Genomic DNA, 14415 nt, shown 5'->3' with positions numbered 1-14415 from the left:
TGTGTGCCTGATTTCGCTGTTGGCTTTTATGAAGGTGCTAGAGTGGGGAGCGCGTGGGAATGACAGAGTGAGCGAGAATTCGTCGCACGCGACACAGAACGACCCGTGTGCTGCCGCACCTGCACTCGCCGCAGGCGAGCATTTCTTGTTTTCCTTTGTAGGCTTGCCTGGACTAGGAGCTTCGACTGTCGCAACCGTTACGGCGGAGTGTGGGCCCAAGAAAATTCGCTCCTAATAACTCGATGTATCAAGGCAGGTGTGAGCACGAATGTGCTCTGGTTACCTTAAAACGTTATGACATTGCAGAATGAGATACGTTTAACGTGCTGCGGGTGCTTCGCAAGAGCGTGGGCAGCAACGGGAGCGGAGGGGTGCATCCAGCCGAAGAACTTCGCTTTCTCCGCTAGGGGAATGACAAACGCTGGCGTCAGCGGAGAAACTTGAGGCATTCAACACAAAAGTAGGGCTGCTACAGTGGCAGACGAGCATGAATCAAACTGCCCTCACGAACTTGTGACACCACTCCTCCCTGTAACGCCGTAGTGACATTGGGAATACGGATAGGAACAATTACAAAAAGTTCGGTGTCCCCCACACATTAGCCTAGAACGACTAGAAGGCGGAAGCAATCTTTTTATTTTCTTGTCAGTCCATATATTGATGTTCTTTCACCAACTTCCGCAAGCTTTCTGCATCTAATGCAGTCTTGCAATTGTCTTCACTATAGGGGGTGCTGTAAGCTTTCTGCGCCTCTGCGAGGTGGCTCCAGAAGTCTAGGTAGTGATCACAAACGTATCAAGCTAAGTTTTGGAAGAGCAGTGATACTAGGAAGGAGACAAGATCAGCAACTACAGGAAAATTTTTATTCAGAAAGACAAATAGAAATAGCTACTAAACAAATTGAGAAAGTAATCACTGATGATAATAAAAGAGTGTGGACATACACGAATCTAATTAGACTGTTTGAGCTAGAGCTTGCTAAGGCGCTGGACAAGTCACCCCGGAAAAGGACACAAACCCAAAAGTTGGTGGGATGAGGAAGTTAAGAAAGCCATAGCAAAACGTCAGGAAGCCTCTAGAGAACACAGACGTGCTAAGCAGCGGGGTGAAGCGACAGATGATGTTGAAAGAAAATGGGAAATCTTTCTAAGCTGTTGAAGGGATGCATCCCTTCGGATCAATGAAAAGATTAGAAGAAAGGGAGCTCAGTGGCTGGCAGAAGTACATAAAAAAGATATAAAGGAAGCAGCGAAATTTTGGAACTATCTGAACTCCCTAAGAAATGAGACGAGCGTAGAGCAGAGGTTTATAACTACAGCTCAAGGTGCTAGGCTAGAATGTGACGAAGCTATTGAATATATAAGAACAAGGGTCACAGAAAAATTTCAACAAAGAAGTGCTTTGTGCACCGCAATAGACAAAGATGAATCAAGTGACGCAATGGCTCGATTTTAACAACGAGAGTGGGAAAGGGCTGAGAAGAGGGTTCCTAGTAGTACATCAACAGGCCCAAATTGCATTCTGATTATGCTGATAAAGACATTAGGTTCGAAGTCTAAGCAGGCTTTGAGAGATGCAGTGAGCAAAATAATAATCGATGGTGAAGTCCCCGAAGGATGGAAACTTAGCAGGATGAGCATGATGTATAAATGAAAGGGGGACAAAGCGGACATAAACAACTACCGTCCTATAACAGTGACATCAGAGGTCTACAGGCTGGTGATGCAGTTTATAAAGGAAAGATTGCAGGCATGGATAGAGGATGAGGGGGTGCTGGGGGAACTGCAGAATGGGTTTCGGAAACACATGAGGTTGGAAGACAATTTATTATCACTGACGCAGTAAATTGAGATAGCAGAAAAGGAACACAGGCCCCTGTGGCTAGCATTTTTGGATATCAAGGGAGTATACGATAGCGTTGTTTAAGAGGACTTATGGGGAATACTGGACACATTAGGTGTGGAAATGGAGTCACTAACCTAATAAAGGATATCTATAAAGGTAACAAGGCAGTTATAAAGTGGGAAAAACAGGTATCCAAGCCTACAGAAGTAAAACGGGGGCTTAGACAGGGGTTTCCTCTGTCACCCTTGTTATTTATGATGTACCTACAAGGATTAGCGGCCAAATTATAGGGAAGTGGACTAGGCTTCAACTTCTCTCTCGTCAAACAAGGAAAACTCATTGAACAGGCACTATCAGCATTGATGTACGCAGATGATATAGTGCTAATGGCCGATAACAAGAAAGATTTGCAGAGATTGATGGACATCTGCGGTAATGAGGGAGATAGGTTAGATTTCAGATTCAGTAAGGAAAAATCAGCAGTTATGATTTTTAATGATAATGAAGGTAGTGAGCTTAGAATACAGGAGTTTACGCTAGAGATGAGAGATAAATACAAATATCTGGGCATATGGATAAGCAATGGGGCCGAGTGCCTAAGGGAACACGAAATATACATGACGACTAAAGGTAACAGAAATGCAGCGGTGATGAAAAACAGGGCATTGTGGAATTACGATGGGTATGAGGTTGTGAGAGGAATATGGAAAAGGGTCATGGTTCCTGGTCTGACGTTCGGCATTGCGATCTTGTGCATGAGATTACAAGTTCAAGCAAGATTAGAAATTAAGTAACGTGGAATAGGTAGGCTTGCCTTAGGAGCTCACGGGAATACACCAAATCAGGGAGTACAAGGTGATATGAGATGGACATCATTATAGGGCACGGAAGCTAGCAGCAAAATAAAATTTGAGAAGCGATTGAGAGAAATGGGGGAGAAGCGTTGGGCTAGGAAGGTATTCAGCTACTTGTACATGAAGAACGTCGATACCAAATGGAGGAAGCAAACCAGAAAATTGACTGGTAAGTACTTAGAAAACAGCAGGTGGCCAAACCAAAAAGAACTGTCGGTTAAGAAGAAAGTGAAGGAAGCTGAGGCCAATATGTGGAGAATCGGCATGATTAAGAAGTCCGCACTAGAGATCTATTGAACTTTTAAGCAGGAAATTGCCAAGGAAAGGATCTATGATAATACTCAGGGTTGTTCTCTACTGTTTGAGGCCAGGACGGGAGTATTGCAAACCAAGACATATCGGGCCAAATATGAAGGGGTAGACACGGTATGCAGTGCATGTGGAGAGGAAGAGGAAACTGCCGAATACTTGATAATGTTTTGTAAAGGGCTTGACCTTATAGTTCAGAATGATGACGCAGAGTTTTTCAAAGCACTGGGGTTTAGGGACAGGGAGGGCAAAGTAGACTTTAAGCGGGTAGAAATAACTAGAACGAGGTTATCTGATTGGTGGCTAAAGTCAAGGTACGAGTGAAAATTTAACCCTTCACTGCAAAGTACGAGTCCTCAACTTCACTATTTAGAGGAAAAATAAATAAATCTAGCTTTTGGTTCACTAAGTAATACGGCTTGGTGGCGTTAGTCAGCGCCCGATTTAAAGGGTACAGCAATATCAATCCATCCATCCATCCATCCAGCCTCACATGTCTTTGCACTGTCTCCGTGATCGGCCCATCTAAGACCTAGCGATAACTTCATGTGATGACGTCATGATGGTGTTTTTAATTTCCCGATCTGTGATGCCATGATTATGTAGTAGGGTTACGTCATTTGATTAAAAACCTCTTGCATCTCTCGTATTGAAGCCACCGGCGCTCAATTTTTGCTTTTGATGGTGCCTCTAAAGCTTTCGTCTTAAACTGCTGAATCACTTAAGAAGGTATCAATATAAGCGTTAGTGGGAGAGCTTTGGTATGAATAGCATTGTTGACTCGCTTCGTGTCACCGCCATAACAGTGATTGGCGATAATACCTTGGGCCACACTGGTAGTGAGCTGTTGGAAGTGAGCGCTGTGTGTTTGATGCATGGGTGTGTGCGTGTGTGAGTGATTGTGTCAAGTTTTCGCGCTCTAATTAACTTTTTGAAATTCTGAATTGTAGTTCACTTCGGGCAGCTTCATCAGCTTTTTGTTTTCCGAAATACCAGCACGGCGAGGTATCCATTGAAACGTTAGCTGCGTCCAGTACCTGTAGCCTTGTGATAGATACAGGCGATATCAAAAGTTACAGGTTGTTGATTCCAACTCTTATGCTTGTTCCACATACTTTGCGCTACGTATTAGGCTCCATTCGCGGACCTTCCAAATATGATCGGGTCATATTGTCATTGATCAATTGCTAATCCAAAATTGATCTTGTTGGAAGGCTCTAATGATACAACATCTCATAAAGAAAAGCGTTTAGTTACCTTATGCTCTAGTTGTAAATAGCTGACAAATCAAGTTCACTCGGTCGATGCTTTTTCTTTCATATTTTTTTTCTCTCTAATGAAATCTATCAGTCCACTTACCAATCTCTATACAGAGTAGCATGCCAGCGATATATAGACGCCGGTAAAAATGTCAGTTTTTTCTACACTAAAGAGCTTCTCTCTCTCTTTCAAGCAATAGGAAGACGAAACTACCGAAAACCCACACAAAGACAGCGAAGAAAAACAAGCGCACAAGACGAGCTCTGGACTTTTAACTGATCGCATTTATTCAAAAACTGCTCACACCCCAACACATGAATCAGCAGCACGAGGTCAAACTTATGCACCTAACCGTACAGAGCATGAAACGTGTGAAAGAACGATGAAATTGAACGCGCAGCTTACCTGCTGTCTAAAACACTAATTCTTTCTCGATGAGGAAAGCTGAAGATCCGCTCACTCACGGCACTTTTCCCTGCTTCTTGATTTCAAAGGCCTCTCAGATTTTACGTTCTTTCTTGTTTCTATCTTTGCCAATTGCGATCTTTGATTGGTATCTGGAGCACAGTCGCAATTTCTCAATACAGAGGCAGGTTTGCACCAGTGCTTGTGGGGAAAAGATAGTGGTGTTCACGCGGCATCAATCCATCTGGCCGGTACAAACGAGGTTGCATGAAAAGAAAATTTTGTATACTACTGAAATAGCACACTTTCTGAGCACTTGTCGTGTGTTCTTGCTGTTCTTCATTGTGTTGTGAGATTTTTTGCTGGTTTCATGTTTCCATTACTCTCACCTAACTCGCCAAGCCATGTTACTGGACCTGAATCAACAAGGTTTGGTGAACTTAGAAAAAAAATGGCTGCCAACCGTACAGTCTGTCACGATTAATGCACTCGATAACAGCATGTTAGACATTTCTTTGAGGCGCTTTCGAAGCCACCGATAAATGATTCTTCGCACAGGCTGACTGGCAATCTACAAGAATAGTGGGTGCCATTCTTCCTCCCATAGGCTTCAATCTTCTTGCATGCACAAGAGCGGCAAGTTAAGTTTTGTCGCCACGTTAAAAACTTCAAATTTTGCTCGCATCAGTCAGCTTTAGTGACTTCCCCTCTGAGCCTCATCTAAAGTCAGCAGAAAATGATTGATCGCTTCTTTCGAATTTGCTACCGGTCCACAATATTGAGGAAAGAAATAGTGGTACCACTTCATCAAAAGCTGGACCCTAAATTAACTGAACCTGTCATTTTTTTTTGGGGGGGGGGGGTTCACTACTTTTGTATACAGCTTGGGGTGACTTTTCTTTAACACTGAGAAATTAGCCATAATGGTTAAGAGATTATCTTTCTCAGTTATGCTAGATTCTAATGTTTATTCAATAACGACTAAAAATGAACATATTGCTACGTAGCTGACATATCAGGAGTCAGAAGACGACGAGGGAGTGGTCTGTCGGTTGTGCGTGCTGTCCTCCATCTTAGTCGAGGCTATACGCATCAGTTTCAATATATATTCTAAATAGACACGCCTCGTGTCATTTTTACGTAACAATATTTATTATAACAGCTACGACTGATGCTGTAAAAGAGAATGAAAACGTTTACCAGCTACTGGGCCCTGCATTGGGTACAGTACTATGCTCAGAGAAGAACGACAATAGCGAAAGCGTATGAAAAGAGAGGACAGTCCAAAGAAGAGCATTTTTTTTATTCTATATGCGAGGATTCGCATGTTTCAGACGTCACCACATTATGCATCGGTCCCCGTCCGAAAGTCGCATTGTTGAACCTCGCGGGCAGTGGAAAGCGGAAGCGAATTCTTCCATGTTCTGCAGGGGTACATTTACTCTGGAATAGAACATAATTGAACTTATTATCGGAAATTCAACAAAACGCGAAAATCAAATACATGCGCCTAAGAAAAAAACCCAAGAAACACATAAAGACGAGCAGTGAGTTACGTTCGCGTGTATGATGGGGAGAAAACACAATCACGTTAACCTCCCTGTGTTTCCTGCATTTTATTTCTCTCTCTGTATTTCTTCAACTTGGGTTGTTGTTGTTTTTTTTTCAGTACTAAAACTACAAAACGTGTTGGTTGTTACAAGCTTTGGTTCCAACTATCAGTGTTCTTACATAAAAGTAAACAAAATTATCCTGACCATAGTTACGCCATGCTTATTTATTACAGTTACTAAGCTTTTATCATCTTCACTGCCAAGTCAAAGAGTAACACTAGTTCCTAATTTACGCAACTATAATTCTCACTCTTGATGCTTACCGATTAAGGCGTTTTCAAATGCAGCATGTCAGTGCATGGTCAGTGCAGAAAGTAGTTAGGTATAACGCAACATAACAGCGTTCGCACTTTTTCCTAGGTGTTCTTTGAATATTGAAGCTATCTAGTGTTAGCCCGAAAGCGTACAAGCATAGCGACATCGCGTGGCATATCGACAGCAGACACGATAATTGAATAGTTGATATCTGTGTTTAACGTACAAATACCACCATATGATTATGAGAGATGCCGTAGTGGAGGGCTTCGGAAATTTCGACCACCTGGGGTTCTTCAGCGTGCACCCAAATCTGAACACATGGGCCTACAGCATTTTCGCCTCCATCGAAATTGCAGCCGCTGCATCTGGGATTCGATCCCACAACCTGCGGGTCAGCAGCCGAGTACCTTAGCCACGCCCACGGCGGGGCAGCAGACACGGAAAACATGACAGAAGCATATTCTATTTGTGCTCGAAGTCACTCTATTGGCGCTCGATGACACTCAATGAAATAAGAGCTCTAACCTGAATCTGGTGCGAGCATGTGTATCTCCGGGACGCAACAATTTAACATCTTCTCTTACGCACCATGCCTGCGTGATCAGAAACACAAATGTCATGTACGGGTAAATGCCATGGCAAAGTCCGTTCGCGAGCTTGTGAAAAATATCAGGATAAAAGAATTTAACCCGTGCTAAGGCAAGAAATGCTTACCAAAGCTTTTTTTTTCTGCATAGTTCACAAGAATACGTATTTTATTGACATCCTAAAAAACACCTCTTATATGTTGCGTGACGATTAAAAGATGCACTTGTACGTAAACATGGGAGGGCAAAGTTGTTTCTGTTTTATTCCGATAACAATCATGGGGCAAAATAATAAACAGAAATTCGGCGTCAGTGTTGCAGTCATGCTACGTATTAAGTGCACATCAGTGAGGATATTACGGTGTCCTCGCAAACCGTGCGCTTTGGGATCAAGAGGAGCGCGCCACTGTATGAACGCATGCAGCATAAAGTATTTGTCGAGGCACTTGTATTCCTTGTCAGATATTGTAACCACCACGTTCGTTCCCTCCACCTGATGTTTAGCGATTACTCTAGCAGGGCGTGTTTTACGGTCGACCAGTAGGTGTTTATGAGCCTCGTTTACATGAGTAACGTTTAAGGTTATCTCAGTGACGGCAAAAAACATCTAAAATAGTGAGATGCTGGCACCATCTCAACCCATTCATGGCACGGAAGCACGGGTGTACAGTCCAGCGAAGAAAAATCATTTATGAACACTGATATACTAGCAGCAACTCGGTGACTGCACTGCTTTATAGGTTCAAGAGAATAAATGTAGTGTTAGCAGGGGCCTAGGATTGCCAAGGTTGCCGGGTAAGATTGATTATGAGCCAATCCAGCAAGCATATGTTGCAGTGACAAATAGGGGCATGCTTCAACACCAGCCCGATGCAAGCAGTTCGTAATGACGTAGCGTTTCGCACATCTTAATTCAGACTCACTGTTGCAAACGACAAAAAGAATAGCTGGTCTTGCGTGAACTTCTCGAGACCCGGTAGCGTCACTTCTGGCTTGTCTTCCGTAACTCTTAAGTAGGCCTGAAAGCAACACCAGTGTGGAAGACAAAGAATAAATGAGGCTCCGTCAAAGGGCACATGACTAAAGATAGATAGATAGATAGATAGATAGATAGATAGATAGATAGATAGATAGATAGATAGATAGATAGATAGATAGATAGATAGATAGATAGATAGATAGATAGATAGATAGATAGATAGATAGATAGATAGATAGATAGATAGATAGATAGATAGATAGATAGATAGATAGATAGATAGATAGATAGATAGATAGATAGATAGATAGATAGATAGATAGATAGATAGATAGATAGATAGATAGATAGATAGATAGATAGATAGATAGATAGATAGATAGATAGATGAACTCTTAGCATGCACTGCAAAAGCGTGCCAGTGACGCGGTGTGCTTTAGTACGAGACATTTTGTGAACGAATAACAGTGCTGGGATCGCGATCAATGGAAAATAGTAATGCTATTTCAATAGTGTTCAACTGACTAGTACGAGGAGCAAGAATGAAGAAATTGAGAAGAAAGAACGAAGAGAATCGGTGACTCCCTGTCCCATACTTGTCATAGAGCTTCTGTTCAGCTGGCCAAAGACACAAGTGGTTTTGGTGAATTGTTACATTCAATGAAATCGCAGGCCTAGGATTAATTAAGCTGTTTTAAGGTATGGGTCAACGCGCATGCATTGTAGGAACCTTATGTTTTAAAGTATTGATTGATTGGTTGAATTTTGATTGATTGATAGATTGGATATTTTATTCATTAACATTTCGATTCAGGCCTTTAGCTCTGGCTGGCGCAATCCTCTTTATTGTATGCTTCCATAATTCATGACTGCACATAATCTTATACCGCACTTCATGACCAGTCCTACGCATGTAATAACTTCCTTATATCCCGTATGGGCAGAAAAATCTTCAGCGTATGAGACAGCACCCCTACATCTAAATATAGATGCCATTTGGGGCGTTTAATATTTCTTTGTATTTGTGTTAGTAACAAAATTCGCATAAATGTAAAAAAAAAGTGACGAAAAAGAAATGGCTACTCACTTGGTACGCCACACGCATGCCACCATTGTCAGCTATATTTTCTTCCAAAGTTCTGTTTCCGTCAACCTGCGGATTGTGAGTTTTTATTTTTCTTGACTTGAATGAATGAGAAGTCTAAGCTCAGAAATAAAGGTTCCTGAATTCTCAGCTCCAACCATATGCCAACGATTTTTGCGTTAACGTTAAATACATAAACAACCCGACAGCATGTCACTTTTTTGTACAGCGGATATTTCCTTGGGAAGCAGTTTACAATTCACGAAATCCTGTAATGAAAATACATTATTTTTGTCCTTCATACGTTGCCCTATTATATCTTTAAAATGAAATGTTTCCTTATTAAACAGTATATATCGTTGTCGACATGGTGACGATACCATGAGTTTTTATGTGTGCTTAAATAAACTCACAGTTAATCCGTCTCAAGCTGTTTCCTCCACACCTCTCAGCAATATTGAAACCTATGCATCTGCATGCCCTTGGCCACGCTTCTGGTTTATCAAAAAAGCATCGTAGTTTGCAGCAAAACCTGCACATCACAAGCCTATGCGCAGGAGAAGATGCTTGCCACAACCTTGTGCTCATGCAATTACCCATATTTCATGTAGTCAACCATGCAGACATAGAGGAAAAGGTTTCGCCCTTGCTCAGAAGGGGCACATCACTCACAACACATAAATCATGTTCGCATTGCAGCGAATGATAGAGAACCAAATCGTGTGCATCTCACAACCAGTGAATTTGCAAGTTTTGTCGCCATTAGGAGCGCACAGAATGCTTCAATATAACGCCCACAGAGAGTATCGGAGTCGCTGAGCACATGTGTGGCCTGCACTGCAGTGTTTAACGTACGCAATAGCTTTACTTTTTTTTTTTTTTGCAGTAAAGTATTATGCGCCATCTAGACGCTTCAAACACTCGGATACGATGCCTCGCTGAAGGCGAAGAGGTCCTGAATGCCAAACACATAATTTGTTGTGGTGTGCGGTGTCGGAGCACGCTGACCTCCACTAAAGGCGTGCCTCACGATCAGTACGTGTTTTGTCACGCAAAACCCCAAATAATGTTATAACATTCAGTATTTCCTCTTTTGTCCTCGGTTTTGAGCGGATACTTACCGATGTAAGATTTCACTAAGTTATCGCAATGCCGATATTTTTGACGCGGTTTTAAAAAAGCCACAGGTTTGCCGCAAAGGTGACGCAATGAACGCGATAGCAACGAATATGAAGGTCACGCACCGAATGGCAAGCAGATCGAAACGTGCCCGGCGTTTCTCAGGCACAAATGACGCACGAAGCATACTCACAGTACAGATGAACGCGAATAAGCATCTCAGTTGTTACTTCGCTGTGTTTGAAAAGCACACCCTTTTCGCAAACGGAGAGTTTGCGATGGTTGCAGTGACCTTTGGATTGGATAAACTTTTATTTGGTCCTCCAATACACAGATCACTGTGTTGCGGGCAGCTCCCACGTGGGGACTGATATGCCAAGCTCCTCAACCGCCTTGCGGGCTTGGTGGACAGCCCAGAGCTGATCTGCCAAGGACGAGCTGCGGATTGCCGCCTCCCATATGGCAGAGGTGATGTTCGATAAATGAATGAATTCGGTACACTGCCAGACCATATGTTCTAATGAAGCTATTTCCCCACAATGTGGGCAAAGTTTACTTGGGTATAGGTCAGGGTACATGATGTGTAACATTTTCAAAGTAGGGTACACGCGCATTTGCAAAAGCCTTAATGTAAGTGCTTAGGGCGGAGTTAGATTTTAGGGGCGAAGCTCCTTGTTTAGAAAAAGTTTATTTACAGCATGTACAGAACACAAAGGCTTCATACCATTCCAGTAACAGGGCACATACACTTCGGCACATCTATATTTCACGACTCCTTAAGCTCCTTAAGGCGTGGCTTGTGCGTCCCTCGTAGAACGGAACCACTAGTTGCACATACCCGAAATAGCGGTCCTTACGATTTTGACCTCCAAGGTGGTTCCGGTGAGAGATTTCTTCTGTGCGTTGTTGAACAATAAAAGATAGTGCTCAATGCACATGTTAGTGGCTGCTAAGGGGGAATGAGAGACAGGAGCATTCGGCCTTTAGGTAACGCGCACGCTGCGATCCCCATTAGCAGCTATTGAAATGTACATTGAGCACGATCTGACAAGAAAGGGTTGCTACGTTATACTCGCTGGGTGTAACCTCCTTGGTTTTAGAAAGGTTTAGCGAGCGTTGGGCCGCTTAGCCATGAATACAGTGAACTAGTATATACCATGAACTCGAGGTGGTTAAAGGTGGGGAGTAAACCCAAAGCGCAAGCCATAAGAAAGTGTGCATGGGCCACCTCCCGTTTAGTCCTTGAAATGTCTGCTGGATGGCGGTGCTTCTATATGGAGAATATAAGATGAAAAGATGCGAGATGGTGGTACTTGGAGTGCTGAATAGATGGACGAACGGACACACAGACACATGCATGGATGGACGCATGAACGGACGCAGGCGCGGATGCATGGACGAACGCAGGGATGGACGCACGAACAGACGCACGCACGGATGGTTGGATGGACGCATGGACGGTTACACAGACGTACGCAGGAATGGACGGAAGCAAGAACGAATGGACGGACGAATGCTTCGCCCCACTCCCCATCATTCACTCCGTGGATATGCTGCCATTTTTTTTGTGAGGTGGAGGGGAAATCCTTCTAGACTGGTAGAAATGATTAGTAAGCTCGTTATATGTTGTAAGAATTTTCCGGTTATCCCCTCCACCGGTAGAACGAATCCCCAGAGAGGCACGGTTGAAGAGATCTCGCGTCGCCTCGTGTGCTGCTTCATTGATATTGGCAGGGGAGTCGTTGATTTGTCCAAGGTGAGCTGGGAACCATTTTAGAAGATGATGCGTTATGTTCTTGCCATGTAGTATTATCAGCGTTTGTTCTGCGACCATCCTCTTTGCGAAGGCCCGTTGTGCTGCCATGGAATCACTGTAGACGACTACAATGTTATCCATCTTCAGTGCTAGTGCGATGGCCACCTGTTCCGCAATGATTGGGTCTTTCATCCTTACCGTCGTTGAGTTGACGACATGGGCAGCCCCATCAACCACCACTGTCACAAAAGCTTTCTCATTGGCGTAGGAAGCCGCGTCAACAAATACGACCCCTTGTTCCTCGTTTGAGACTTTACGAAGTATAGTCCTGGCCCTCGCTACTCTTCTTCCGATGTTGTGTTCTGGATGGATATTTAGGGTATAGGAGATACCATGATATTTTCTCTGATGTTGTCGGAGACATCATTGTAATTGCGTCTAATTGCCACTCGGTGTTGGCCCAGCTCCTACAGGATCATTCTCCCCGACGTTGTTGTATAATCTTGCAAACTGGGCTCTCTCTTGAGCTTCTGCTATTTCTTCGAGCGTGTTGTGAATGCCAAGCTCAAGTACATGCTCGGTGCTGGTATGTATGGGCAGGCCCAGGACCTTCTTGATAACTTTTCTGAGGAGCACACTCAGTGTCTCAGACTCTGCTCTTGACCAGTTGGGCATGCAGTGACCTTTGTGCGCCCGGTAATTACAACAGAAACGTCCTAGTGAAGGTCCAACACCAGACAAGACGTACATGCACATGCTATGAGCAGTGCTGCCCCGCGACTACTGCGATAATCTTTTAAAAAATTACGCTGGCGGCCGCAGAGAGGCGCGACAGTCTACAGAACTTGCGAAACGTGAAATTCAACAGTTCGTCCTTTATTTTCTACGTAGAGCTATTTCAGGCAGGACGCAGCTGACACCTGCAAGATATTCGTATTTCCTTTAATTTATTCGTTGTGACTTCGCGTTTTCGAACTTTCGAGAAAGTCGCGCCTTTTTACATGTACCTCGAACGCTGAGCGGCGTCTGCGTCTACATGAAACTCTGATGGCGTACCCCCGTCACTTTGCACAGCGTTACGAGATGATCGCATAATAGGAAGACTTCGCGTAGGGCTACATGTGCATATGCTCTACACCAGTAGCTTTCCTATTCAGTGCAAAAAAAAGTAGTCACCGAGTGCATGATGGTAGACATTTCATTAATGCGGTGGATTATGGTAATAAATTAAGGACACATTTTCGATGCGGCACTTTTTCGCGCCTTTGATTTCACGGTTACACGTATCTCAACAGGCGTCCATCTCTCCCCAATCCTGCTTCCACAAATTGGCTCATCCATTTTGCCAATAAAGTGGCTCTCTGTTGGTGATTAGCTTTATGCATGCTCGCTGCGTCACTTTGATCAACGTAAGCGTTCATCTATACGCTTGTTCGCTATCAACGCAACAAAATCTGTTTTACAAGACTGATAACTGTATCCGCACATTTCACATACTATAATGTCCCTTAATTCAATTTATCTCATAGGCTAACATTATGACTTAAAGGCAGCCACAATGTTTTTCACAAAAAGGCACCTCACATAGATTGACATGCAAACACTTAGATGGTCCTGCATTGAGTATAGAAAAATAGCTGTTGAATTTTTTTTATCATTCACTTCTACGCATGGGCGTAGTAAAAATTTTTTTCTGAGGTGCGGAGGTCAACCATACTTTAGTATGTTCGTGCATGCGTTTGGATCTGTGCGTCTATAGTGTATGCGCAAGCAAAATCGAACTTTTTGGGGCAAGGGTTTCGACCACCCCAAGATCCCTTGGCTTCGCCCCTTGGTTGCAGTGACATAACCCTCCCGAGCTTTAATGAATTCCGCAATATTCGTCGCGTACGTACAAGCATCTGCAGTGCACCCATCATGGCCTCACAGACGGGCTATTTTTACGCAATATTCGCGAAATAATCTTTCGCAACAACTGCCCATTCCGCGTTAAAATAAAAACAAAATTACGGCACAACGGTGAACGAAAGTATGATCCTACGATGGCGGCCCCCATCGAATGACGAAGACATTTTACCGAATACGTACGAAGGTGTTTCACTGGTTTGTGAAGGAATCTCACCGACTTGTTCGTCAGGGGGTCGAAGATGCTTCCATACTGTTCCACGAAACAATTCTTCTTCTCGTTAAACTTGCTCGTCGCATAGTCTGACCACCAGTTCACGTGTTTGCCATCGCCATTGTACTCCTTTCCTGAAAATGAGATACCTCTTGAATCCGGAAGTTCTAATCGGCTAGCAAACTTCCATGTAACTCAAGGTTTCCGATGATCGTAAGCTGCCCATT

General features: G+C 43.5%; 1 protein-coding gene across 1 annotated transcript in view; it reads right to left on the bottom strand.

Annotated features, from left to right (window-relative positions):
- Positions 1 to 14415, bottom strand: part of LOC119165333 (neprilysin-1) — a 73854-nt gene that overhangs the window by 15508 nt on the left and 43931 nt on the right. The window contains exons 15-18 of the mRNA XM_075870189.1: positions 14192 to 14322; positions 9198 to 9263; positions 8055 to 8150; positions 7133 to 7137 (exon numbers count right to left, since the gene is read on the bottom strand). Coding sequence (XP_075726304.1) covers positions 7133 to 7137; positions 8055 to 8150; positions 9198 to 9263; positions 14192 to 14322 — 298 coding nt within the window. The remainder of the gene's footprint in view (positions 1 to 7132; positions 7138 to 8054; positions 8151 to 9197; positions 9264 to 14191; positions 14323 to 14415) is intronic.

This window comes from Rhipicephalus microplus, chromosome 8, assembly GCF_043290135.1.
Source record: "Rhipicephalus microplus isolate Deutch F79 chromosome 8, USDA_Rmic, whole genome shotgun sequence".
NCBI lineage: Eukaryota > Metazoa > Arthropoda > Arachnida > Ixodida > Ixodidae > Rhipicephalus > Rhipicephalus microplus.
The sequence above is the reverse complement of the archived record's forward strand: the minus strand, read 5'-3'. Positions and strand labels throughout refer to the sequence as shown.